Below are 26,238 nucleotides of genomic sequence, written 5' to 3'. Positions count from 1 at the left end.
CTCGTTTGGGCAGAGTTGTCGAACGTTTGCTCAAACCGGTGACCATGTTGCAAACTGTACCGGTTTAATCAAACGGCTCTCCGGAGCCCGTTTGATATTGAACGTACAGATCGGCGGCGTGGGCACGCCTAGCGTTTCAGCCGTGGCAGCCAATGTTTCCGGAAGGCTGGGAGCTCCGGTTCATCGATTTCAGATCGTCCGCGTAATGCAAGTAATTAATTATATCTATATTTAAATTGCGCTGATTTTCCATTATACTGCAACTAAAACTAACACACTTTTTTTTTTTTTTTTTTTTTTACGTAAACGCACGACGTTGGTGAGTTGATATTTTTGACAGACCTTTAAAACTTTGTCCATCTTTGTTGCCTCAATTTACTTATTCAGCTCGAATCTCTCTCGCAGAAGACGCGACCGCGTGAAAGAATGTACGTCTATACTCCGTTTCACTTTAATTCAAGACGCTGCAGCGAAGGTAGCACGCGTACACGCGGCTGCAAGAACATCGAGCATTGCGAGAGCACGCCCGCCGTTGCAGCACTCAAACTACGAGCATGGGCTGAGTACTTTCTTCGCTCGGGCGCAAGCCGAGCTTCTGGCCGCCCCGCCGCCATTTCCAAGGTTCGAGCGCGTTTGTTTTTCGAGACTACAAAAACACATCTCCCTGGAATGCCTGGGGCGAGGGAGAGGGGCTGTCCCAGTGGTCCCAGCGCCTTGACCTCGCCCCCTCCCTCCTCTCTTTTCACCCCTGTCACGTGACCCACAGCAGCGCGCGAGCTACACGCTGATAAGCACCGAGATCCGGAAGGGCGCGCCTTGTAGCCGCTTTTTTCTTTGTCTGCTTGTCAGTTGCTGCTCAAAGTTCGCTCGTCCTACCTGCTTCAATCTGTCGCCTAACCTTGCGGTCTTATTGGGGTGTCTCTCGACAACGTATTGGTTGTGCACCAAAGCTATCAGTGTTCGAAAAGACCCACGTGTATATCGGCAACGAGCGATTCTTCAAAGAAGCCGCAAATTCTCGCGGTTTGGTTGGGTTCGGCAAATGACAGCTTGTGCGCCACATCGTGTTGAAACTTCCAAGAAGCCGTTCCCTCTCGTTTGTGTTTGTGTGGTTGTCCTGCTTTGACTGTGTCGACAAATATCACGGATTACATCTTTCAAGTCCGCTAGTGTTATGGTAAGTGCACTGCAACCTACGTGTTGGCAACGATTGACCGTTCTTCTACGCGTACTCTTCTAGATTATCTATAGAATTATGCAGCGCCTATTCGCGCGGCAGCCGGGAGAATAATTTCCCCGAAAGTCTACCTGTATAGTCTTCACAGATTGCTTGCACGTTTGTACTTGTCTGCAGAAGAGATACTAAACTTCGAGGAGAATTGAAATCAATCTTTTGTGTCGGTTTTACTGTCCACTTACAAGCAGCTACGCGAGCGCATTTGTTCTACGTGTTTTTTCCATGTTATAAATACGTTTATGAGCTTGGGGACGTCTTAAACATGTTTAGGATAACCAACCTCCCTGACGATACCCATTTAGGGCTGGCGCATAATTTGCCAATTCGAATGGCACGTTCAAACGTGTGGTCACGTGCCATGTCGAACGGGTACTCGTACCAAACGGGCACCCGTATCAAACTGGCACCTGTATCAAAGGGGTATCGTTTCGAACGGGTACCGTTTCCAAACGGGTACCCGTATCACCATAATCACGTTTGATTCAAACGGATCGATTCCGTTTGATTCAACGGGCGACCAGTTTGATTCAAACGGGCGACCAGTTTGCCACCCGTTTGAATTTCAAATGGTTTTTTTCAGTAGGGACGCCTGTTGCTTCGACGCTGGCATCTTCTCGAATCGACGAGGGCCGTATCCGCGCTGACAACCTTCGTGAAATTGTCTGAGACATCGTCCGGGAAGAGCTCCGGAAAATTCTACGCGACACTGATCACCCCGCCTCGATCTCCATCGCCGATGTCGTGCGGGAAGAAGTGCAGAGAGCCATCCAACCAGAGGTTCCCATCAGCGTGGCAGTCCCCGAAGAACCCACGCTAACTTACGCCGCAGTGGCCCGACGGCCACAGGCTCCTACTCGCGCCTATGTCGCGCCGCCCCGACGTCAGTCTCCTGCGCCACAGCACGACCGACGCCACGACGACCAAGTCCAGTACGCCTCCACGGAGCCCCGCGTACGCCAGGAGACCGACGTGTGGCGAACGTCCGACGGACGCCCTCTATGCTTCCACTGCGGGGAGGCAGACCACACCTACCGCCGATGCCCATACCGACGACTCGGGCTGCGCGGGTTCCACCCGAACGACCCGCGCCTTCCTTATGGTGAACGACCTAGGGAGATCAACGAGTACTCGCGACGCCCTCAGTCCCGCGAGCCCGCGTCCCGCCGAGAGTTCCGGTCGCCGTCGCCACGACGTCCAGCTTCGCCGATGCACCGATCCCGACGTGAAAGCCTGTCACCCCTCGCTCCTCGCCGGGAAAACTAGGCGCGGCAACCCCTGGAGGTGGAGTTGCCGAAGACGACCGACGCTAAGATCCTCCACGAACGTCGGAGGGCCCCCACACGAGCGCTACCAGAGACCAAAACGACGCCCCTGTAACGGTGTCCAATAACCAAACGTCGTTATCGACGGCTGCGACGCATCAGCACTCGTGGACACCGGAGCAGACTACTCAGTCTTGAGTGGGAGGCTCTCCCGCCGCCTTCGCAAAGTCATGACGCCGTGGGATGGACCCCAAATACGAACCGCAGGAGGACATCTCATCACGCCCGTCGGAAGGTTCACTGCTCGCGTTGAAATTCACGGCGAGAAGTGTCCGGTAAAGTTAAGCCGTTCTACAAGCCTGTTTCAGAGATGTCATTCTTGGCACGGACTTTCTGTGTGAATCGGGCACTGTCATTGACCTGGGTGAGAACAGACTGACGCTGCGGAAACCTGTTCCGCCTTTAGAGAAACCCCAAACAGCGTCAGCCGCCGTCCGAGTCGCCACCGACCACGTGAACCTGCCGCCGCGATCAAGTGTTATCGTACCCGTCGTGGCCGATACAGCTACCTGCGGCGAAGTTGTCCTGGAAGGCAACCTTCAATTGCTCCTGGGAAGAGGAATAGGCGTCGCAAGAGGAGTAGCTGAACTTCAGGATGGGCGGACTGTGCTCCTCGTGACGAACTTCCGAAATGAAACGCAACACCTTACGAAAGGTGCAGCCATGGGCCACGTCGAGGAACTTCGAAACGCCGCCGAAATCGCACCGATTACTGACGAAACCTCGCCACCTCAGCAAGACAGTACGTCGCCAGCGCAGCTCGACATTGACCCTAAGCTTCCGAGCCCGAAACTACGGCAGCTGCTTAACCTCTTCACCGAATACCGTGACTGCTTTGCGACGTCGTCGAAGGTACGCCAAACCGCCGTTGCGAAGCTCCGCATCGTTACCGAGGAAGACGCGCGCCCTGTGCATCGATCGCCGTACAGAGCCTCCGTTAAAGAAAGGGAGGTAAACCAGGAGCAAGTTCAAGAGATGCTGAGAGACGACGTAATCCAACCTTCAAACAGTCCGTGGGCCTCTCCAGTCGTGCTGGTTAAGGAGAAGGACGGAACGATTAGGTTCTGCGTGCACTACCGGCAGCTGAACGCCGTGACGAAGAAAGACGTCTACCCGCTTCCCCGCATCGACGACACTCTAGACCGGTTGCGCCACTCTCGATATTTCTCATCGATGGACCTGAAGAGCGGCTACTGACAGATCGAAGTCGACGAACGGGACAGAGAAAAGACAGCCTTCGTCACGCCGGACGGACTGTACGAGTTCAAAGTGATGCCCTTCGGACTATGCACGGCGCCAGCAACGATCCAGCGTCTCATGGACACCGTACTGGCAGCGCTGAAGTGGCAGAGCTGTCTCGTCTACCCTGACTTCGACGAGCACTTGCGACGACTCTGATCTGTTCTCCAAGCCATACAGACCGCCGGGCTCACACTCAAGGCGTCGAAGTGCCGGTTCGCCTATGACGGACTGAAAATTCTAGGCCACATGGTTAGTAACGAAGGCGTCCGCCCAGACCCTGAGAACACTCGCGCCGTCGCGGCATTCCCAGCGCCGAAAGAAAAGAAGGCCGTGCGAAGATTCCTCAGACTTTGTGCCTACTACCGACGCTTCGTTCGGGATTTCGCAAGGATTTCCGCACCGCTCACAAACCTCACGAAGGACGCCGAGAAGTTCGAATGGGCCGAGGAGCAGCAGCAGGCATTCGACGAGTTGAAGCGAAGACTCCAGACTCCTGCTGTCCTTGGACACTTCGATCAGGATACAGAAACCGAGATTCACACGGACGCTAGTAATGCAGGACCTGGAGCGGTACTGGTTCAAGTACAAGAAGGAACCGAGCGAGTCATCGCCTACGCAAGTAGGACATTGTCGCAGGTGAAGAGAAATTACTCCACGACTGAGAAAGAATGCCCGAAATTTCGTTCATACCTATACGGGAGCCCGTTCCGTGTAGTCACGTACCACAACTCGCTCTGCTGGATTGCGAAACTCAAGGACCCGTCAGGACGCCTCGCTCGATGGAGTCTCCGACTACAAGACTTCAACATGACCGTGGTCTACAAATCAGGCTGCAAGCCCAGCGACGCCGTCTGCCTGTCCAGAGCTCCCGTCGAAACACCTTCCGGCAGCAGCGACAACGATTTCGACGAGTGTTTCCTGGACGCAATGAACACCGACGATATGTCCCGACGTCAACGAGGCGATCCTGAGCTGCGCGCACTAAAAGAGCACCTGGAAGGGCCCGGAAGTGCCACATCACGTGTTTTTTCACGCGCACTGCCGACCTTTGCCATTCGACAAGGTGTGCTCTACAAAGAGAACTTCGGGAACAACTCGCCGTGGCTGCTGGTAATCCCGACCGACCTTCGGGAGGATATCTTCCAAGCTTGCCACGACGACCCAGCGTCCAGACACCTTGGTTACAGCCGGACACTGGCCCGTATCCGTGAAAAGTATTACTGGCCCAAGTTCCCCAATACCGTCCACCGATACACACGATCATGCCACGAGTGCCAGCGACGCAAGAAACCTCCGATGAGGCCGGCCAAACACCTGCAGCCAATTCCTCCGCCAACAGCACCTTTCCAGCAGATGGCAATGGACCTACTTGGCCCTTTTCTGCCGTCGACGTCGGGAAATCGCTGGATCATCGTCGCCACACATTATCTCACGCGGTACGCCGAAACGAAAGCCCTTTCTTCCGGGACTGCTGCAGAAGTTGCCAAGTATTTCATTGAATCCATCGTCCTCCGGCACGGCGCTCCCGAAGTCCTGATCTCAGACCGTGGATCCTCGTTCATGGCCCAGCTGACACAAGAAGTCCTTCGTCTCAGCCGCACCAGCCATCGTCGCACCACGGCGTTACACCCGCAGACCAGCGGGCTGACGGAAAGGCTCAACAAGAACACCGCCGACATGATCTACATGCACGTCGACGTGGAGCACAAGACATGGGACGAGGTGCTGCCGTACGTCACTTTTGACTACAACACGGCCGTGCAAGAGACCACCGGGGTTACACCGTTTCAACAGGTTCATGGTCGCAAAGTGACGACAATGCTGGACGCGATGTTACCCCACGTACCGGCTATCGACGGAAGCGACGACGCCCAGGTGGTTGCCCAACGGGCAGAAGAAGTCCGTCAGCTGGCCAGACTCCGGATTCAAGCCCGACAACGTAGCGACACTGGCCGCTACAACCTCCGTCGTCGGGACGTCCACTTCCAGCTAGGAGACAGGGTGTGGGTGTGGTCTCAGCGAAAAACTCTTGAAGCTATACTTCGTACCCTACAGAGTACTTCGTCAACTCGGGGATCTGAAATACGAAGTGATGCCCGACGGTATACGGACTTCATCACGCCGCTCACCGCGACCTGAAGTCGTCCACGTCGTGCGCCTGAAGCCGTACTACGCTCGATAGGACAGCGGACCTTATGAGTTCCGAATGACGCTCTAGTTTGCCGTTCTTCTTATCTGCTTTGTTTAGTTGTGTGTTTCATCGGGGCGATGCACTTTTTTGAAGGGGGGGGGGGGGGGGGGGCGTAATGCCGCGCGCGCAGCTGCCAAGTAGGCAAAGCGGCCGTGGCTTAATGGTTATCGTGTTTGCTTCCCACGCGATGAGCCAGGGTTTGATTCCTGGGAGAGAAGTGTCTTTTATTTATTCTTTCTACTTGTCATTCTTGCAAGTTCGAGCACCTTCTCGTTTCACCCAGTTAAAAATGTTCTACGCCTCGAGCGTTCTAGGCCGGATGTTCCAGAAACCCACGCCGGTACAAAAGCCGCTCCGCGTGGCGAGCCCGGATCAGTTTTGCCCCAGCGCTCGACTCTGCTGTCTCGCCGACCTCGACGCTCGCGACGCTTTGTTATTATTTTCTATTCCCTTTTTGTTGTTTTTTGTTTTTTGGGGGGGGGGGAGGGGGCACACGTTCGCCACATTAAATGTTTATTTCTTCCTGGTTATTTATTGTTATTCTGGTCACCACCCGTGACAATATATATATATATATATATATATATATATGCATGTGTGTGTGTGTGTGTAGATAATTTTATACATATATATATATATATATAAAATAAAATAATATAAAAAATATACAAAATTATCAAATAAAATATAATGTTGATATAAAAAATATAAATGATAAATTTAAGATATTATACTATTAACTCCTCATTTATTTTGAAACTTATTTGTAGATACGTTTTCATATCAATTATAAAAAAAGAAAATGGAGCACATAATGATTTGCGTGTACCGTAACATAACAAACAATGATAGATAAATTTGAAGTATGAAGAAGTGTGCAGTGGAGGCATCATCCATGCCTTCACTGAAAGAGTCCATGGAAGGAGTCTCCACTGAATTTCACACACCACCTACAGTTTCCGAGCCACCCACAGCCCCTCATCCACCAGCGGCACGAGGTCGACCAACGCGCCATTAAAGTCTTCCGAGCAAGTTCAAAGACTTTGTTATGTTCATCGATGATGGTGGCCATGACTCAGGCTCTGAACTTAGTGACCATGAATTATACATTATAGATTATATATTTTTAGATAATCTAGGAATTGTTTTTTATGTGGATTGAATTTAGTACTTGAAACAAGGTATTCGCACACGTGCTAAACATAGGTGTCTAGCTTCATGTTAGGAAATCCTTGGCCGAAGAAAAAGATGTCCATGACGAACACATATGCTCAACACCGACAGTACCAACAAACTAACCAACATCGCACATGTGTCCTGGGCATTTGGATTGTAAAATAGATAATGTTTTGAAAATGCTTTATTATTATACACATCCTTTACTTTTCGCTCATTGAAGGGAGAACATATAGGTGGATTTTAGAGATATGCATGTTTTGGGTGATTTAACTTCTGCCTGCATGTACTCTTATAATGTGAGAAACTTTCCAGCGTCATCTGCATAAGACTTTATTTTAGGCAATGAATGTTCTTTCCACCAAGTGCAATTTTGTGCAGTGTGAAGACTTTTTCTAAGTTTTCGCTAAGTTTGTAAGAAAGTTTTGCAAATACTTTACTGTGTCAAGATTCTGAGAGTGATAACAAGTAACGGAAAACCTGCGTTTTCCGTATTTCTTTAAAGGGAAGGAGAATGTAGTATTCAGTAGTCAGTTTTCTTCTCCAGTGGTGGCGGCACTCGTGCCCCATCTCCAACGGTTGAATGGGTTTTGATGATCAGGCCACATCGCCATCAGCAGAAATAAGCAAAGCATCACGCGCGTCGGTCTCACGAGAGGCCGGCGGGAGCAGTCGTCGCCTGCCAGAACTCGAACGGAGCGGTTGTGTCTTTCCTTTGCTCCCGAAGAGCCTAGCCTGGGTTTACTCGGGGTACTTAGCTTCTTTGGGCTGGCCATAGGGCCAGTTTCGTAATCAGGGTCGTTGGTTAAGCTTCCTGTGGATGATGTTGGCTTCGAGGTTCCATTTGCACAGTAACTCACCGACACCTCTTTCTATGTAATATCTGCACCATGTCCATATGTTTTGTAGTTCACCGGCACCCACGCACTCCGTAACATAACATAGGCCCGCGGAGGCGGGACAGAACAGTTGTCAGATCCTATAGCCTTGACTGATATTTTAATGCTGATCAGAAGGATGATTTTAAAGGAGCTGGGCAACGATTTTAACGGTGAAAGAATTCGCGTCTTCTGCTTTTGATATTGTTCACCTTGTCACAAATGACAGGAAACATACCTGCTTTCATCGAACTGTTTTGATTCCGCCGCGTAATAGCCAGGCAAAAATTACATTATACCCCGACCTGCAGCCGCGAGCGGCGGCCATGAGAAACACGCGGCGTGACGTCAATGGGGAATCTTGTAGAAAGATACCAAGTTGTGCGAATACCTGCTCGATAAAGGTAACGTTTCTATAAATCTTGTCGTTCCAACATAAATATAAATGCGTCAAATACCTGGTATCATCGACAAAACTTTTATTGTACGGAGTTTTAGTGGCGCCATCTATCCTAGGTCCACAAAACCGTCAGCTCTCTTTGCTACCGCGAACAGCCGCCAAAAGCCGAAGGAGGAGATGAACAGGGCAGGACAGGTATGGCCGGACCCGGATGAGACTTTCCTCCTTTCATCATAGTGTTCGCGCGGCACCCGCCAGCAGGTGGTCACGCGGTCGCGAGCGGATGAGTTCTCGCTGCTCACTGATGTCTCTAAAGAGAGAACTTTTCCGGAACCCCGCGCCTACCCCATCAACGTCACTGCGCACGTGACCCGGAAGACGACGTACGAGTTGAGAGGCGGCAAAAACCTGGATCTTTTCCATTTTTTTAAAAATAAAAACTAGGGTATCCAGGCAAAATCTGTTTTCCGTAGTTCACTTCAGATGTGTCAGGCATCAACTTCCACAATAATTTAATCAAAGCCCTGAAATTGTTGCACAACTCCTTTAAACAGTGACCCTGCCCCAGTTTAGTCCAGATTGAGTCTATCTAAAATTAATCGAGTGTCGGGCCTAGGCAGACAAGTTGTGCTTGTGTCTGACAGCAGAATTCAGTAAGAAGCTGACACTGGTCACTAAGAACCCATCTTGATACACCGGAAGGAAGAAGGTTTTGTACTGATCATCTTTGAGTCTAGGAGTGTAGTAGGAACGAGAAAAAAATCTGAAAAAGGGAGCGAGGCTTTGCCGCTCTGTTCGTCTCCGCTAAGGGGTGAAGATAGAAATGTTTTCGAGACACGATTTAAAAGGTGACACAGCATAAAAAAAGACAGAAATCGTACATTCTATGTCAACTTATAACATCTTGTACCGAATGTCTTCCGATGCAACTAAGCTTACACTACTCTGCTAAAGACAAACAATTTAAATTCGAACGCGTTGCCATATGGTCGACGCGTTCAGGTCATAAGGCATTAAGGAATATGGGATACCGGCCCGCGTTTGACACCGGCACACAAGCGTTTATCCGTTTTATACCAGCACCCGTTTAATACCGGCAATCGCTTATACTGGCATTCGTTTGTTAGTAGTACCCATTTAATACGGTACAGTTTAGAGCAAATCGTTCCTTAGCCTCAAATGGTACCATCTGAAATGGTGAACCCAACACACGCAATAACGAGCCTTTGACGCGTTTTAGAGCGCAGCTCTTAGGGGCCCGTTCCCGGCTTGAGCGGCGTCGCCGTCGGCGTCGGCGTCGCCGTCGCCGTCGCCGTCGCCGTCGCCGTCGCCGTCGGCGTAACCGCAACCCTCGTAACCCTCGTGAGGGTTACGAGGGTTACGAGGGTTAATCTCATGAGGGTTACCCTCACGAGGATCACGAGGGCCACAAGGGTAACTAACCCTCGTAACCCTCGTGAGGGTTACGAGGGTTACGAGGGTTACAAGGGTTAGTTACCCTTGTAACCCTCGTGAGGGTTACAAGGGTAACTAACCCTCGTAACCGCAACCCTCGTAACCCTCGTGAGGGTTACGAGGGTTACGAGGGTTAATCTCATGAGGGTTACCCTCACGAGGATCACGAGGGCCACGAGGGTAACTAACCCTCGTAGCCCTCGTAACCCTCACGAGGGTTACGAGGGTTGCGGTTACGAGGGTTAGTTACCCTTGTAACCCTCGAGGGTTACGAGGGTTACGAGGGTTACAAGGGTTAGTTACCCTTGTAACCCTCGTGAGGGTTACAAGGGTAACTAACCCTCGCGAGGGTTACTTACCCTTGTAACCCTCACGAGGGTTACGAGGGTTAGTAACCCTCGTGAGGGTAACCCTCGTGAAGGTAACCCTTTTCAGGGTTACGAGGGTTAGTAACCCTCGTGAGGGTAACCTTCACGAGGGTTACCCTCACGAGGGTCACGAGGGTTATGAGAGTTACCCTCACGAAGGTTACTCACCCTCGTAACCCTCACGAGGGTTACGAGGGTTAGTTACCCTCACGAGGGTCACGAGGGTTATGAGAGTTACCCTTACGAGGGTCACGAGAGTTACCCTCACGAGGGTCACGAGAGTTGCCCTCACAAGGGTTACTAGGGTTACCCTCACGAGGGTCACGATGGTTACCCAGGTCGTGACCCCCCCTGGGGTCACGTGACCTGGGGATACCCCCCGAGGTCACGTGACCCCCCGTTGACGTCATAGGCACTGATGACGTCGTCAGTGACGTCACTGATGACGTCACCGGCATCCGCATCGTCATCGTCATCATCACTGATGACGTCATTAGTGACGTCACTGATGATGTCACCGGCATCCGCATCGTCATCATCATCACTGATGGCGTCATCAGTGACGCTACTGATGACGTCATCGGTATCGTCACGTGGCCCCAGGTCACGTGACCCCCCGACGTCACGTGACGCCCCAAGGTCACGTGACTCCCACAAGGTCACGTGACCCCCAAGGTCACGTGACCCCCCGCCCCCCGAGGTCACTTGACCCACCCCCCAGTACCCTTCCCTCCTCCTCCTCAAGAGCTGCGCTCTAATTCGGCGTTACAGGGAGTTGTAAACGGCTTTCATTTTTTTCTGTAGGCAAAATAATTAGAATAGGCGACATACCTCTGACGCATAGAAAGGCCATCGCACATCCGATAAGAGTTGTCGTTGAGAACACAGAACACTGAGCAATCAGTCGCTGCTCAAATTTACGTTCATTCTCAACAAGTTGTGAACACCGTAAAGAATACCCTGTCGCAAATAAAGTAATAGTTATAGCACACGCACAAACGGTACACGCGGACACCCGCTAAGATAAACAATGCAATCATCAAAAGCAACATGAGGACTTGAAGTTAAATCTCAGGGTGCAAAATGGTGCATTTGGTGTGTGACCGAGACAAACAGCTTTAGATGAAATTGGAAATTTCAGGACACGGCTGACAAACACTCACAGTCCCACTGCTGTCTTGCAGCTTGAGCTTTCTTCACGTTGGTTATTTCCCCTTTGTCTCCCCGGTGCTTCCCGTCCGGCCGCTAATCGCGCCCCGTTGACCACGCATGTCGTCTTCGTGCTTTATCTCCGCAGCGACTGCCTTTATCTTCCCTTCCTAAAAATGTCCTCAGCGCTACCGAGATCTCGACCAGCCGGCTTTGAAATTCCGGTGATGCCTCCGCCAGTTCCCACCCCCTGTAGCAGTTGGCGCACGAACACACTCACGCACTGTTCATGTCCACCACGGCGCCTAACCACAAGGTGAGGTCGTTACAAGTAGCTCGAAGACTGCACAGAAGGGGTCCATCCTTGAGAACTTGACGACCCTGCTTAGGCAAAAATCAACAGAGAGTTGAAATTAATACACAATTAATAATTATATGAGCTACAAAACACAAGTTTATTCTTGCAACCAGCGTGCTGCGTTGAAAAGTGGCGTTGTTTTGCTTTCAATGGTGGAGGTCCCAATGGTATAGGAGGTATTCACTGGACGCCATATTTGAGGGCAACGTTTAGAGCGCAAGCCCAGAACGAGCTCACATTTATAGCCTGCTAAGACCGGCAGCCTTGATGGTGCTAAATGCAAGCTCAAAAAGGACTGCGGAAGCTCGCCGTCAGCACGCGCTCAGCAGCGCACACGGATATGGCAGCCAGTGAATACTCCCTATAAGGGGGATCGGGTGAGGAGGCCGAACGCGGAATTGCCGCCCCGCGGGAGATTACTTTACCCGCTATGGCGGGTTCCAATACTGGCTGCACCCGTTGTCCGCAATTCCCGAAAGTAAGCACATAGAAGCAACCGAATGGAGGGACACAAGAGGTGTTCGCTGCTACGATAACATACAATAAAAATGATGCCGAAATCGCTGCTCTCGCTACGCTAATTTTAGGCGAAATGCGCTGCCAGTTAACGCAAGGGTTTTCAACTCAGCAAAGGGTGAGAATAGGAACCTTGCCACCGTTGGCATACAGTTGTCTCCGGAAAGCCAGTATATGTTCTCCCGGGCGTTGGTGGTTTCGTACGCAGCCACTACAGCCATCCTCGATCGCCATACGGTCCGCATACTGTTCGCTTTGCGATCGCCAAACGAAGATCGTCACTATTGTGCAATGGGGAGGAAGCTTTTCTGAACCTTCAGACATTGTGTGCGTGACTTGGATACGTCTATTTGTATTAGCTTTAGAACGCCAGTTCCGTTTCAAAGTGGCCGTAAGCTAGCAGACGACACGACAACCAGGACTACCCAGCTCCCTCGCGCGCACACTTTCCGAGTGATTTGGGAGATTCGCACAATGGTGCACGCGCTGCAACATGCAGCACTTGTCCATGCACGGTGGACCGCGCCTTACGTCGCGCCCACCTCGTCCTCTGCCCGAGCAAGGGAAAGGGGACATATGCAGCTAACGAACGGAGCGAAAGAGCACGGCGGGAAACGCGCCGAGGCCTCACCCATCCAGTCTTGTCTTCTCCAAACCACGACCGTGCAAATAAAACGACTGCTTCATGCACAAGTGCAATAAATGCTCACGCATTTAATAAAATAGTACAGTCAGAACGGAATGAAACCCGAACGTCGGAACGCGTGGTTATCGATAAAGGCTGCTCCACCTGGAGGGCTCCTAAGAACTTATGAAAATGCACCTAGGTGCGAGCGTGCGGGTCCTACTAAGATGTCCTGAACCCTCGCGCGGGGCGTCTAAAACTTCCGCGTTTCGCCGGTGCCGCTCTGTAAGCGCCGTCACTCGGGGTGCTTTTCTGTCGCCGCACTGTCGACCGGTTGATACCGGGCGGCCGCTTAACCTGGCTATAGCTCTTTGCGATAGGCCCTGCTCTGACAGGGTGATGAATTTATTCCGCTCCTGAATCGATACTCCTGGCATATCGGTGGTTACCAAAGAGAGCGTCAGCAAACAATTCCTCGCTTTTTAAGATTCGACTGATAACTTCGCACAAAAACATGGGCATTGCTCATGAAAACCGAGGCATCCGCGACGGTCTGTTGCAGCATTTCTCTTTTCATAAAGAGCATGGTCGTGCGAATAAACATATTTTATTTTGCTGTTATGACGTTTCACTACTTCTTAGAAACCGGGCGTGGCACGTTGTTCACCCTCCGGTGAACAACGTGCCACGCGTACCAGGCGTGGTACCGGTGACACGTCATCGAGCACTACGGGCCTTCTGTGCACGAAATGTTTCAACTTTCATTTCGCCCTTGCAATACACACAGCGATAATGAATGACAGCGCTGAAGAGATATCGCTGGGAATCCGATATACAAAGCGAGTGACAGCGCTTTTTGTATCGGTTGTGACGGCACTTACAGCGTGCCACCGGCGAAACGCGGAACTCCCAGACGCGCCGCGCAAAAGTCGAGCTCATCTTACTAGGACTCGCACCCTCGCGCCCCGGCGCATTTTGATTAGTTCTCAGGGGCCCTCCAGGTGAAGCCGCATGTATCAACGGCCACGCGTTCCGGCGTTCGGGTTTCATTTCGTGCTCACCATACAAACGACCGCATCAGAAGTTTAAAGCTATCCGAGTTAATCCACAGGACTGCGAGAGTCAGTGTGATACTCATAAGGGCACAACGACAAGCGGCGCTCTTAGTAGCCTGACAGCTTTACAGCGCTGGAGTTAATTAGATGCTCGTAGTGTCGGCTGCGGTTCATACTAAGGAGAAACAGAGTGTAGTACCAAGGGGGCAACATAGCTTACGTTCTAGCACTTTTCCGGGACCCTGGTTTGAGGTGGTCGGCAGAGCGCTCTGTCACACATCCAAACGGCTACAAGCCCCAACGAAGAGTAGCCGAGAGCAGGCCCGCACGCTCCCTCTCTCTCTTCCTCTCTCTCTCTCATACATGGCGGTAAAGCAGCGGTATCACCGAACTTCTCCCCGGTTCGATTAAGCTGTTCACACATTTCACCAAACAGGTAAGGAGTTTCAAGCTGTTCGCCGCACTTCTATGCGGTGTGAGCTGGTCCGCATAACGCTAGGTTAAAAAAGAAAGGGGTTTGATCAAACCGGTGGTAAGTTCGATCGAGCCTGTGAGCAGTTTGACCAAACCGGTTCGCAGTTTGTTTTTACCGGTAAGCAAAAGTACGAACCGATTACGTCTATGGTTTAACGGGTTTTAATACAAATAAATTCTAATTGCAACGTTTTTTTTTTCTTTTTCAGTAGTCTATGCATATGTCATAACCAAAAATGTCCGTCAAAATTGCTAAATATATTTTTGTAATAAAACTGATCATATATTAGATCAGTGTGCGGTATTAGTTTAACGTAAAGTTGAGACTGCAATTATTTGTGAAATACAATAGCGGATAAATGCACTTCACGAATCTTCTGGCTGACTTCTCATTTTGACAAAGTTGTGAATTACATTTCAGCTTATTAGCGGCTCAATTTCGCTAGTGGCACGTTGAATTATCGGCTTGAGCTCAGAAATCGCTTTATATTCGTTGGAATATAGATACGAGTATCGGACAAGCCACTAATAAAAAGTCAGAGTGGTATCTCCTGCGACTTCGGTGATTCATTTCGGTCACCAGTGCGTAATATAAAGGGTCTAGATTTTTTTCGCAACAACTCAGTTGTTTTGGGAGCCGTTCAAGAAAGTCGTGAGGGACGTGTTTTTTTAATAATATGTTTCCGCAATTAATCACAATGTGCTTGTGTGCGTGTGTGTGTGTGTGTGTGTATTTGTGTGTGCATGCTTGTCTGTGTGTTTGTGTGTATCTCTGTGTGTGTTTGACGAATCATTTATACTGAAATTATTATATCTGCGTTTTTTTTTATAAATGATGTCTACTATGACAAATATACTTATATGACTGAGATTGTCTATAATACTATTCATACTACAATATAATATTGAAAATGCCATAAAGTTTGTCTGCAACCTTTACCGCAATATATTGCAGCTGCATCTTATTTCCTCGGAGCATGTAGAGGGCGGCCAACTGCATTGTCAAGAGACGATGGGCGATCGTTTACTGGAGTTTCTGGTATGGTACAGCAAGTGGCACGACTGTAAGTGCTACATATATTAACCTCTGTACCTCTAAGTTTGCCCTGCACGCTGCACTTTTTATGTCCTTTATTCCCAATAAGTTCTCGGGTCTAGACGCTCCGTCAAATGCTAGGAAGGTGTAATAGATCTTGATGAAATATTAAAAGAACAGACCATTTTATAAACATTTACCGAAATATTTCTCCGTTGTATTTAGTGAGGAAATGAGGAGGTAACATCAGGTCATGTAACACCGTGACGTCACGTGACACTGTGACTTCGCATGACAGCATACTTTTTCGCGGTATATTTCAATTTCCGCGCCAAATTTAATTGTGAACTTGATGTCATGTTTTTGTGGGGTCGCGTGACCATAACTCTGCACCGCATAACAGAAGCGGGACCCGCGGGGGCATTGCACGGGCAAACCATGACCACACGATGCCCCCCGTGGACCCGCCTCTGTGCTAAATCTGCTGAGTTAGGATCCACGACACCATTACCGATGCAGCCCATGGTGGGCATGCCCAAGCGTAGCTGAAGTGGGACCTACGGGGTACTGCGTTGGCAGCGAAAGTGGGCGGGCCCTCGCTTGGCCTGTATCTACGCTTACTTCGCCCTCGAGTAACCGAGGTAGAAGAAATAGAGATATTTTATGCGCAGCCCAAATATTGAATTCGCACGCCGCACCGACATTTTGTATCCGCTGCCCCAGCACGTTTTGCCCATTGGGGGATACGTAGGCCTTAGTTTATCTACTCCTTGGGTTATGAAAATGGTTCATTATAAACGCTTTCTGCCACCCTTCCCACCTTGTGAGGTCAATGAAAGCATTGTCGCTGTTTTCTGAATAGTTTGTGGCGACCGTCCTGAGAACCCAACCCTCCCCCTTACTGCCGTCTAATCCGTCCGGCCTTCAGAACGCGCATCGGTTAAGGTATAAGCATGGCGATTATTCAGCACAGTTCAATTGATACTCTTTCCAGTTTAGAATTTTGCTTTCTAGAGCTTATGATATAACAAATCTAGTGGCGTGAAGCTACTCATTCCTTGTTTGCGTAGCAACAAGCTCAGTGACTCCATCTCTGGGTTGGCCGTTCTCACTTCCAGTCTGAGCAGATTTTCGATTTTCTTACGCATTATTTTGTGTTTCCCGGGATTCAATTAATTTTGAAAGGGCCACCAGTCATCATTCTCAAAGACAGCGCATCGATTTGAGGTCCGATGCACTGTGAAATCTGCATTCTGGTCCGGGATCGCAAGTGTTTAAGGGCTTTTTTTCATAGGGTTATTTGTTTGTCCACGCATCATGAAAACACGTTTCATGGTCTCGTGATGGACACGTCATTTGAGGACTAAAGTTTCGTGAACACACGTTTTGTTGACACTGTGATGCTTTGTCAAAACGCATTTCGTAAACACGAACAGTTGCGACGTGTCTCCGAGAACGTATTTTCTTTTAGTAAATGTACTGCATTAGATCACTGACTTCATTTTGTTCGCTGAAAGACTACTGTAACTAAAGGGGAGTCATCCAGGTGGCTCTAATAAGAAAAAAACCTAACTCGCAAGCCCTAATCCTATTAAAAACTCCATACAGTATTTCGTAGACGGTCGAGCGTGTTTGTTTCTAATTTGCCATAACGAAAGAGGGACATTGAAGACAGACAGGCTACACTGGCTTTACTTAACTCCCCCCCCCCCCCCCCCCCACAGCCCCCTCATCCTTTGCTCAGCTGGAGAAACTTTCGATAAAATCACCATCCCGAGGTTGTTCCTGGCCTCATTTGAACCGCGAAAGGTTCGGCAAACTATGCTATCATCCCCGTCTGGGATGGCAGCTCCGATTAAATAATATTGGCCATCGATTTTTATTTAAAAAAAAAATCATGCAAATATTATCTACCCCCATACCCGGAGTTTAACAATTATCCCCTTAAGAATATTTTCTTTCGCGAAAGTGAATATTAAAGTTTACTCTTACACATCCTAATCAGTTGCTGCCCGCTCTACTGGCAACAACAAGCAGGGGCGGCGCTGGAATCACTCGTGACTTCTAGTGTTGTATCGGAGAATAGACGCTCTCTCCACGGAGTAGTGTGTGTTTATAGAGAGCGTCTTTGGTTTGGCAAATGTTCTCTGGTTTAGTCTATTTTATGCATGCGATAGAGGATGGGGAAATTGGCGATATGCTGTGGGGTGCAATAACACCAGGATGAAAAACAACAGAGTGACGCCTCATCCGTTTCCGACCGAAAGCTCTTTGTGCGGAAGAGGGTTCAAGATATTAGACGCAAAACCTGGATCCCAGTCTTAGCGTTATGCTCTAAAACAGCTTGCTCCATGCAAGGAAACAAAACCTTTTACACCATTCTTCTTCTGTGGCGGCATCTGTGCCCATATGTTGGCGGATTGCGAAAGCAGATGCCGCGGGTGCTCCCTCAGAGACGATGCCGGTGGATCAGATACGAACGGCAAATCGTCTGAAATGTCGTGCGTGATCAAAATCTTGAAACATTAATTCGTAATTACTTGATTCAGACATACATACATATAGTATATTCTTGCCTGCGGACGATCGCTTTACTAAACCAACAGCGCCTAAAATAATCAAAACCACGTGCACTAAATTTTTGACGTCATTACGGTGAAGCTGAGCCAAAAACACAGATTGGATACGAGTGCGAAGTCAGTGCCCCGCTGGGCCTCGTGTCCAATCAAGGCGTCAAAGGACGCTCGGCATCGAGCTCGGGTCCAATAGACTACGTCCAGCTAGCCCTCACCGTGTGCATTGCATTCTAAGAACCTTTGGGCCAGGAGCGGAGCTCGTATGTATATTGCTGTTCACTGATTTTCACATTCATAACGTGCCATTTCGCCGGGATGAGACGCTTCCAGTTTTGTAATACGTCTATTGCTGAGCTGGTGCTATCCGACTCTGATGAGATTTCATGGGACGAAGATTGGGGCGTCCGGAGGCCTTCATTGCTCCAGAAGGGATTGGATAAACAGGCTCAAGCTGCCCACGTAGTGGATGTTTTTATAACTTTTGATGCCACAACAACACGGCGGATCAGTAAAGTGGCAAGATAGTTTCGACCTGTTTTATATTAATTTATATTTATAATTTATATATTTGTTTTGAAAAAAATTATATTCTAGTAGACTCGATTTAATGTGGTATATTAGAAAACGATTTTAGTACAAAACTTCCAAATTGACACCTTTAAGAAACACAAGGAGTCGACTATTATGATCCAGGATCTTCCTTGACGATTCCTTCTTCCGCGATCACATAAATTAATTACGCAATATTAACAGCTGAGGAGCGATAGCAAGACGCTCCGGATTATCCAAGCCCGCATTGCTTCAGCTCTCGGTTACTGTGATACGACTGAGCTTGCCGAAACTAAATATTCAATTTTATCTCAAATTCGGTAGCTTGACTCACAGTCACATAAAAGTGTTAAAACACAATATACAACATTTTTCTTTTTAAGCTGCGTAACTAACCTTCGAATTATTGATGATCTGTAAACGAGTCCCCACTCCCTGAAATTGAGATATTTTTTTTTCTTAGCCAATATCTCTTTAATATGTAAGCGGCAGTGACCTTATTACTTATAAAACAGTCAAAGAAGAGTCATGAAACCACGGACATGCTCGCAACACCACGTCCATTCAGATGTAAATCAAATGCGTTTTTACAGCATTTCAGTTTTGCGCATTACAAATTAGGGACCGCAAGTTTCAACCGTATATCATATTGTTTTTTTACGCCACTCTCAATTAGAGGGTCACATCTTTTGTTTATTAGGTGCGGTAAGAACATCCTTGAATAAGAAACAAAAAACATCTTTTGATCCCGTAGCATCACGCGTTTGCCTCACGAGGACCGCTTTCATCGCTCTTTATTAAACAGTAGAAAAAAAACAATTTTAAGCTAAAACCTCCACATTAACTTTATTCCTTTCCAAAGCATAACCTGTTTTTGTATCACCACGTCAATACTTTAATGGGAGGGGGGCGCTCATATGACCAAACGTATTCCTGAAGATTCGCGGTCGCCATTTCTTAGTTTGTAGGCGGAAACTGACTGTAGCGGAAGTGTACAAAAAGGCATACCTACGATCTGTTGTCAATTGCCCACTTCTACGGGAAAACCTGCTTTCACATTTACGGCTCGAGTGGTAGATGCTTGTTCAGACTGCCCCGGCAAGGTTCACACCTACCCGTTACAAAAAAAGGACCCTTCGTACGTGCAATATGCATTAGCCTCTGCGGAATTGCGTTATTCTTAGAGATTTCCGGTCTCTACACCGTTGCGATGCGTGCATTCAGAGGGTCGCAACTAGACTTTTACACGTTACTGAAAAATAGTAAGGAATTACATTTACAATTACTCAAGGCCAAATTGTAATTTATTACAATTACAATTACCCTCCAATAAAGGTAAGTGACCGTTAACCCAAAATGTAATCCGTTACTTTCGTGGCGTTACTTTCAACGTTAATGCACTCAAGTAAGAAACAAAGGGAAGAGGGTTATTCAAGTTCTTATTGTTGCAACAGGTTCCATTTAATGACTTTGAGTATTTTGAGCAAGAGCTGACTCTCGAAAGTCTCGTCAGACATTTTGCGTTATTTCTTACTCAATATGTCGACCGCTATGTTGAAAACCCTTTGAATATGGCACTGCATGGGAGTGCCATATTGTCCCTCACGAACGCTTTATGCTCTAAATTAGAGTTTTCAGCGAATTAATGGAAGTACTATTCACCCCGAAGGTAGAATAAAGCTTTCTCGTTGCAGCCGTTGCCTGATATTCGAGAGTTTTAGTAGATCGTTCCGATACCTCCGATAGCCCCGATAACGATATGATGCATGCGCAAGGGCGGCGTCGGAGTATTGGATATCGTTATCGGACTCATCGGGACGATCTAATAAAAATCTCTATTGTCGAAATCGCGAAGCTGTACAAGTCATCATCAATCTAGGCAAAAATAACATAAGAATTATGTCCATCTTACTATACCGGCATATATTACCAGACAATAGCAAAACATAGTTGTAACAGTAATGTGATAATCCAAAAAATAAAGAAAGTTTGGCTCGATATTCTTCTTATTTTGGTTCTGAACAGGTCGATCCTCGGTAGAGATGTTGGTGAATAAAAAAAAAAGGTTCCAGTATATCAGTAAACATAAGCAATAAAAAGAAAAGTCGCTCATAACAACAATTAATTAGGACGGCGGTTAAAACAAGGAAACGTAAACGCACGTTTGCCGTGTGTACCTTTCTTGATGCTATTCAAAAACGCACGGAGCACGAACCGAGTGCAGTTTACTCCAGTCTCCTCCAGGTAGACGTCCGCTGATGCCACGGGCAGCGAAGGGCAGAGTACTAAGTAATCCCCGCTATGGTCACACTCACGAGTATCACTCTCTTCTCAAGCCAGAATATCAAGTCTACGTCAGCCACCATTATGTTTCATTTGTAAAAATATCTTCTTGAGGTAAGATGCGTCCTGCGGGGGTCAGTACAGTTAGAAGAAGAAAGGAAGACTATTACCATTTTCGAAGTGCCGGCAAAAAGCTGACTCACAAAAAGGGTGACTTACATGCATGTACAAGCGTGCATGGTTTTGGCAATAACACCTTCTCATATTACCAGATCTCTTTTAGTATATTTCAGTGTAGACGGATCGTTGTCTAGTGTTGTGACATTATGAAAATGATCATAGTCACTCTAAGTCTATAACCGAGAAGGACATTGTTAATTCTTGTCTGTGCAGTTACCGCCTCGAGCTTCTCGACGATTGATACAATCCCTTGGTGTCCTCTCCTCGCCGTCGATCGCAAAACAAAAAAAAGCGGGTGTAACTTGTACCCTCCCTCCCCCCTTTTTTTTTTCCTTTTGTAAAAATCTTTATTTGAATTTTTTGATATTGTTGTTAGGATTTTAAAAAAATAGACTCAGGGGCTTGGTGTTGCAAAAAAAGGCTCCGGATCTGAAGAGTGCCAAGCCTCCCGTTGCGTGTCATTGCGCTCAACTTTACCACTGTAACTTTACAACCCCACCCCCTTACGTAAAAAAATTAACGGAATTACTTTAAAATTACTCTAGAAAATATGTAATTAATCCGTTACGAAATTACTGATAAATGTGAGGGATTACAAGTAATTTCGTTACTTGTAACGAATTACGTACAAGTATGGTCGCAACTGGGCACTTTTTTTCGGCCGACTTTTTTATTTTTGTTTTTGTATTTGCAGGCTTGGAATAAATTGGGACGATCTGAGGTCTCCAGCCAACCCATGCTCAGCTGACACCGGTTACGTCATGAGTAAAGTCGGCGAGTCTACTAAACTGTCGAATTTCTCCTGCTGCTCTTATGAAGGATGGAGCCTCCACCACCTTTTCCTGTTGAGTAAAAATTCCTTTTTGCGATCAGTCGACAACCGATATATTTCAAAACATCGTTTTAAGCCCTGATATAAAAAAATATCTCAAATATGTGTTAGAGATTATAAAATGTCATTATTTGTTAAAGTATGCGAAACATCGGGGGGATAGGGGGGGGGGGGGGGTGGGGAATCTATTAGTATCACGCAAGAAAAAGTAAAGCTGGCACTAAAAAAAAGCTCAGCACAAAGGAGAAACTTTGGGGGCCAGTTAAAAGTCGAAGCGTGGCACTGCAGACGCGAAAACACCGGCCAACCAACACAGAAGGTTTCAGGGCCAGTGTCATTTTTGCAGTATGGGAGAGGTTACCAGAGACCAGCCAACCCCAAAGAGCACTTTTGAATTACAACTTGTCCGCTTCAGGCTTTGCCCGGTAATACATGACCGTGGACAGGGAGTCTTTCTATGCTTGCTCTTTGAGAGCAGCGGTTCTAAATACAAAAGAAGAAATTGCAAACAATAATTGCCTACCGGGTCTCTTCCAGATTGTAAGGTGAGAACGGTCCGGCCACTCTCGCTCTTGGTGCATTCACGACTTGGCAGCGCCGCGCCGTGTTTACCAAATTAGCGCTCCGGCCGTCGATCACTTGAACAACGCTTTTAGTGGCAGCTGTGCCAATGTGCGCATATGTTTTTTCGGTGTACGAATTCCTGACCTTCCCCCGAAAATGTAAACAAAATATCACCTTTCTCAATACTTTTTGAGGCAATAGTATGTTTTGGATGTCACCTAATTAGTCAAAAGTGCCTTACGATTAGAACCTATAAAAATACTGAGGAGTTGCATTTTTGTTTTTATTCTGTTAGGACATTCAAACCCACCTGTCAGTGAAATGTCGTTGCAAAACACTATTTTACGTTCTTCTTTTTTTGAAAAGCTATGTAACATGATAAGTTTATCTGAACACATCTCTGTTGCTCAGTACTCAGCCCACAAGGCGCGCATGAGGCACTTCGAACGATGCTTGTCAAAGTAAAGTTTAACTCATAACGGGGACTTAGCTATTCTTGCTCAAAATATGGAGATGTGCTTATTTTTGTAGACTGCGATATAAACGCAGTATAGAATGCAAACCAGAAAGTCATTAAATCAATATGAGCATAAATATTGATCGTATCAAACGGTTGGATTAACAAACAATGCATTTTAAGCAGGAGCTATCTAGCCAAAACAACATTTAACTATTGAAGACAATTGGTCACCACTATATTAGCGCATTTTCACTCCATAAAAGTTTGCGTTTTGAACAAGGTGCAAATATTGTTTAGCACCTAAATGTACAGTTGATAGTGTCATTGTTGCAATTCACCGATGACAATTACCCAAACATAACCACACTAGAAAATACAATTCGTTTTATAGGATCTTTTATTGGAGAATTATTTTTCATCTTATTTGTCTTTTGGCGAAAAAGAAATGCTTTCGTAAAACTACCTGAAAAACTAAAAGAAACACAAAGTACCACGGACCGAGAATTACTCTGGACGCAAAAGGTTCCCCGCAATTGATGTCCGTACTTCGCTTATTTGCAATGCAGCGGTTGCCACGCGTAAAGGACGTAGCGAAGATCAGCTGTAAAGTTAGAGGCTGCATACATCCTCAACTGCCACCGCATGGCACATTTTGGCTTAAGGCCCTTAACCGCAAAGAGAACTCGATTTTCAATTAGCTTGATACGTAAATCTTTAATATACATATATTAGGTAATAAATGTAAGTAACATTGAAATCAAGGTAGCTTTTTCTCAAATCACAAAATTAGACACAAGGTCAAAATAAAACCTGTTCTTCAACGAAGAAATAAAATAAAATTCTAACACTATGCTGTCTGAACAATGTGCCTAAGTTGTGTGAGAGTTAAAGATATTGACAGTTATTTTGATCAGAAAACCTTATTAATCACAAGCAAATAGTACTAACGACTTAAGCCGAAAGTTAAATAGGTTTAGGTAAGTTCCTTTTTGGTACAGAGAAAAAAGATGTTGCAAAATAACTGCAAATATTTCTTTGCATCCTTAAAACTCGGCCAGCCATAAGGTACTTGAATTGTTTGAAAATTAAACCTTACAGCGTAAATTAAAGATAGGATCGAGCTTTGTAGGAAATTAAATATCTGCTACCTTATGAACATTTTTCGGTATTGGGGTAGATTATATAGGTTTATATAAACTCCCTCGATGATGGAGTGGTGTGCGTTAATATTCAGACAATTGCGTCATTTACAATAAACGTGAAAACGATGATGATTAGTATGTTCTCTACAAAGAACTTTCAAAAATTATCTTGTGGCCCGACCAATGGAAGATGCCGTCGTCAGATAGATGTATTTTTCACAGATATACAAATAAGAAATAGCATTATTTTTTTCAGGAAATCGAGAGCACTCAAAGGATAATGCAAAAAATAAAAACATTCCAGGTTAGATAATATTGGGTAAATTATGTACCGATTCAACTGAAATTTTTTGTTGAGCTGCGAAGAGAGCATTGTTCTCACCAGACGGGGCATGCCCCTGTCACCCTATAGCGTAAGACTCTGCGTATAAGGTATTTGTGAGGCCCGTTCAAAGGCGTGCCTGCGTAGCTTTGGGTTTGTCATGACAGTGCGAAAAATATCGATGAACTAAAGAAAATTCAAAGCTTCGAAGCGCGCTTTTTTCCAATATCTATCGACATTTAGACAGCTCATGAAAAAATGTAAAGTCCTGGAATGGGAGTCACTGAGATTCCTCCAAAAAACTGCAACTGAAGATTTTACAACTCATAACTAATAATTCATTAAGCGTAGATCAATCAGATCACCCCAAAGAAGTCTCAAGTGATAATACATTTCTAATCATAGCAGGCTTTTGGGGCCGTATCAAAGGAGAAGTGTTATCACAATTCACTTTTTTCCATTAAGAAGAATACAGTTAAAATGCGTGCCAAAAGATGCTGGTGATAGCCCTAACACTGAGATATTTTAGGCGAAGTTGTGATAATTTCAGCAATAATTTCGAATATTCTGTTTGCCAAAGGGCGTGATTGTGTGTGCTTCATTGTACTTTGTAGCCGCTCTTCCTGGGAGCAGCAACCCAGCTCCAGTATTATACATTATCTTTTTTTTTTTCAGATCAAAGAGAGAATTTTGCTTAAATCGGACTCACATGTCAATAAGATTTGGAAACGACAAACTTCCCGCGGATTTCTACAATGCTTCTGAATACTGCAAGATATTTTCTGGGCGCGAAGAAGCCAACGCATGCTCTAATATTGTCGACATTCAACAGGTGTGTTGGAATGGGCTCTACATATATACCTACGCAATGTAAATTCGCATAAAAATCCAAGAATCAAAAGTGCTTTGTATAAACGCGCCTTTCGCGTATTTATAATGCCTACAATTACCCGTATGAAGATTCCGCTCTCTGGTCATAAAAAACGTCAACTGAAACAACCAAGAGGCGGCCGCAACTAGCATGAGAATGTGCACGTGGTCAAATATGAGACTCCACGATGGCTCTGCATGTAGTTTTCTGTGTCCAGAGATGCACTTCAAATTTGCTTTCCCTCCGCGTTGTTTTGTACCGCCTGTACACGCTGAGCACTGGCTAGAATAGATCTGGGCGGGTGATGTTTTTTGTCATGATCAGCAGAGTGAGAGAACAGTAAAGTTACACTTCCATCCGCATGTTATTTTTATTTACCTTTAGGTGGCTATCTTCCTCCCAAAGGGAAAAGGCCAGTCCTCGCTCTCTAAGGTTGCTTTGGAATTAGTGCTTATATTGTTCAATACTGTACATTCTAACAGAATATAGGTTATACAGCTGGAAAAAATACTAATGCACAACCCCGCATCGTGTGTGGTTAAAATGAAAAAAGAGCCTACTAAAGCCGCTTTGTTCTTTTATGGTGAGCTTCCATGATGCAGAAATATTTTTGATGAATGCTCGACTAAATTGTGATTACGAACTGTTCTTTATTTCACCTGAAGGATGACAATATTTTCGGTCGTAAACAAAACAAGAAAGCTTAAGCGTACTTCTTTTTTAGACTGCTCTCCCAATATTTCCCCCAAAGTTATATTGCCACGCGCGTCGCCGAGCGAGCGCGTGCGTGGCCGAATGGTTACAGTGCTTGGATTTCGCACGGCGGCCTTAGGATCGAATCCTGGGAGGGATTGTTTCTTTTTAATTATTCTTTCAATTTGTCGTCTTATCGAGACACCTTGTCGTCTGATAGACGTACGAAGGTTCTATGCACCGAACGTTCTACGCCGAATCTTCCAGAGACCAACGCGAATGCA

At 46.8% G+C, this 26,238-nt stretch overlaps 1 protein-coding gene across 1 annotated transcript in view; it reads left to right on the top strand.

Annotated features, from left to right (window-relative positions):
* Positions 1 to 26,238, top strand: part of LOC115311275 — an 87,450-nt gene that overhangs the window by 47,500 nt on the left and 13,712 nt on the right. Inside the window, exons 7-9 of the mRNA XM_040220294.1 lie at positions 15,402 to 15,510; positions 21,765 to 21,914; positions 25,066 to 25,222. Coding sequence (XP_040076228.1) covers positions 15,402 to 15,510; positions 21,765 to 21,914; positions 25,066 to 25,222 — 416 coding nt within the window. The remainder of the gene's footprint in view (positions 1 to 15,401; positions 15,511 to 21,764; positions 21,915 to 25,065; positions 25,223 to 26,238) is intronic.

This window comes from Ixodes scapularis, unplaced genomic scaffold (assembly GCF_016920785.2).
Source record: "Ixodes scapularis isolate PalLabHiFi unplaced genomic scaffold, ASM1692078v2 PGA_scaffold4__175_contigs__length_147842914, whole genome shotgun sequence".
NCBI lineage: Eukaryota > Metazoa > Arthropoda > Arachnida > Ixodida > Ixodidae > Ixodes > Ixodes scapularis.
Note: the sequence above shows the minus strand (reverse complement) of the source record. Positions and strands in the feature narration are given on the sequence as shown.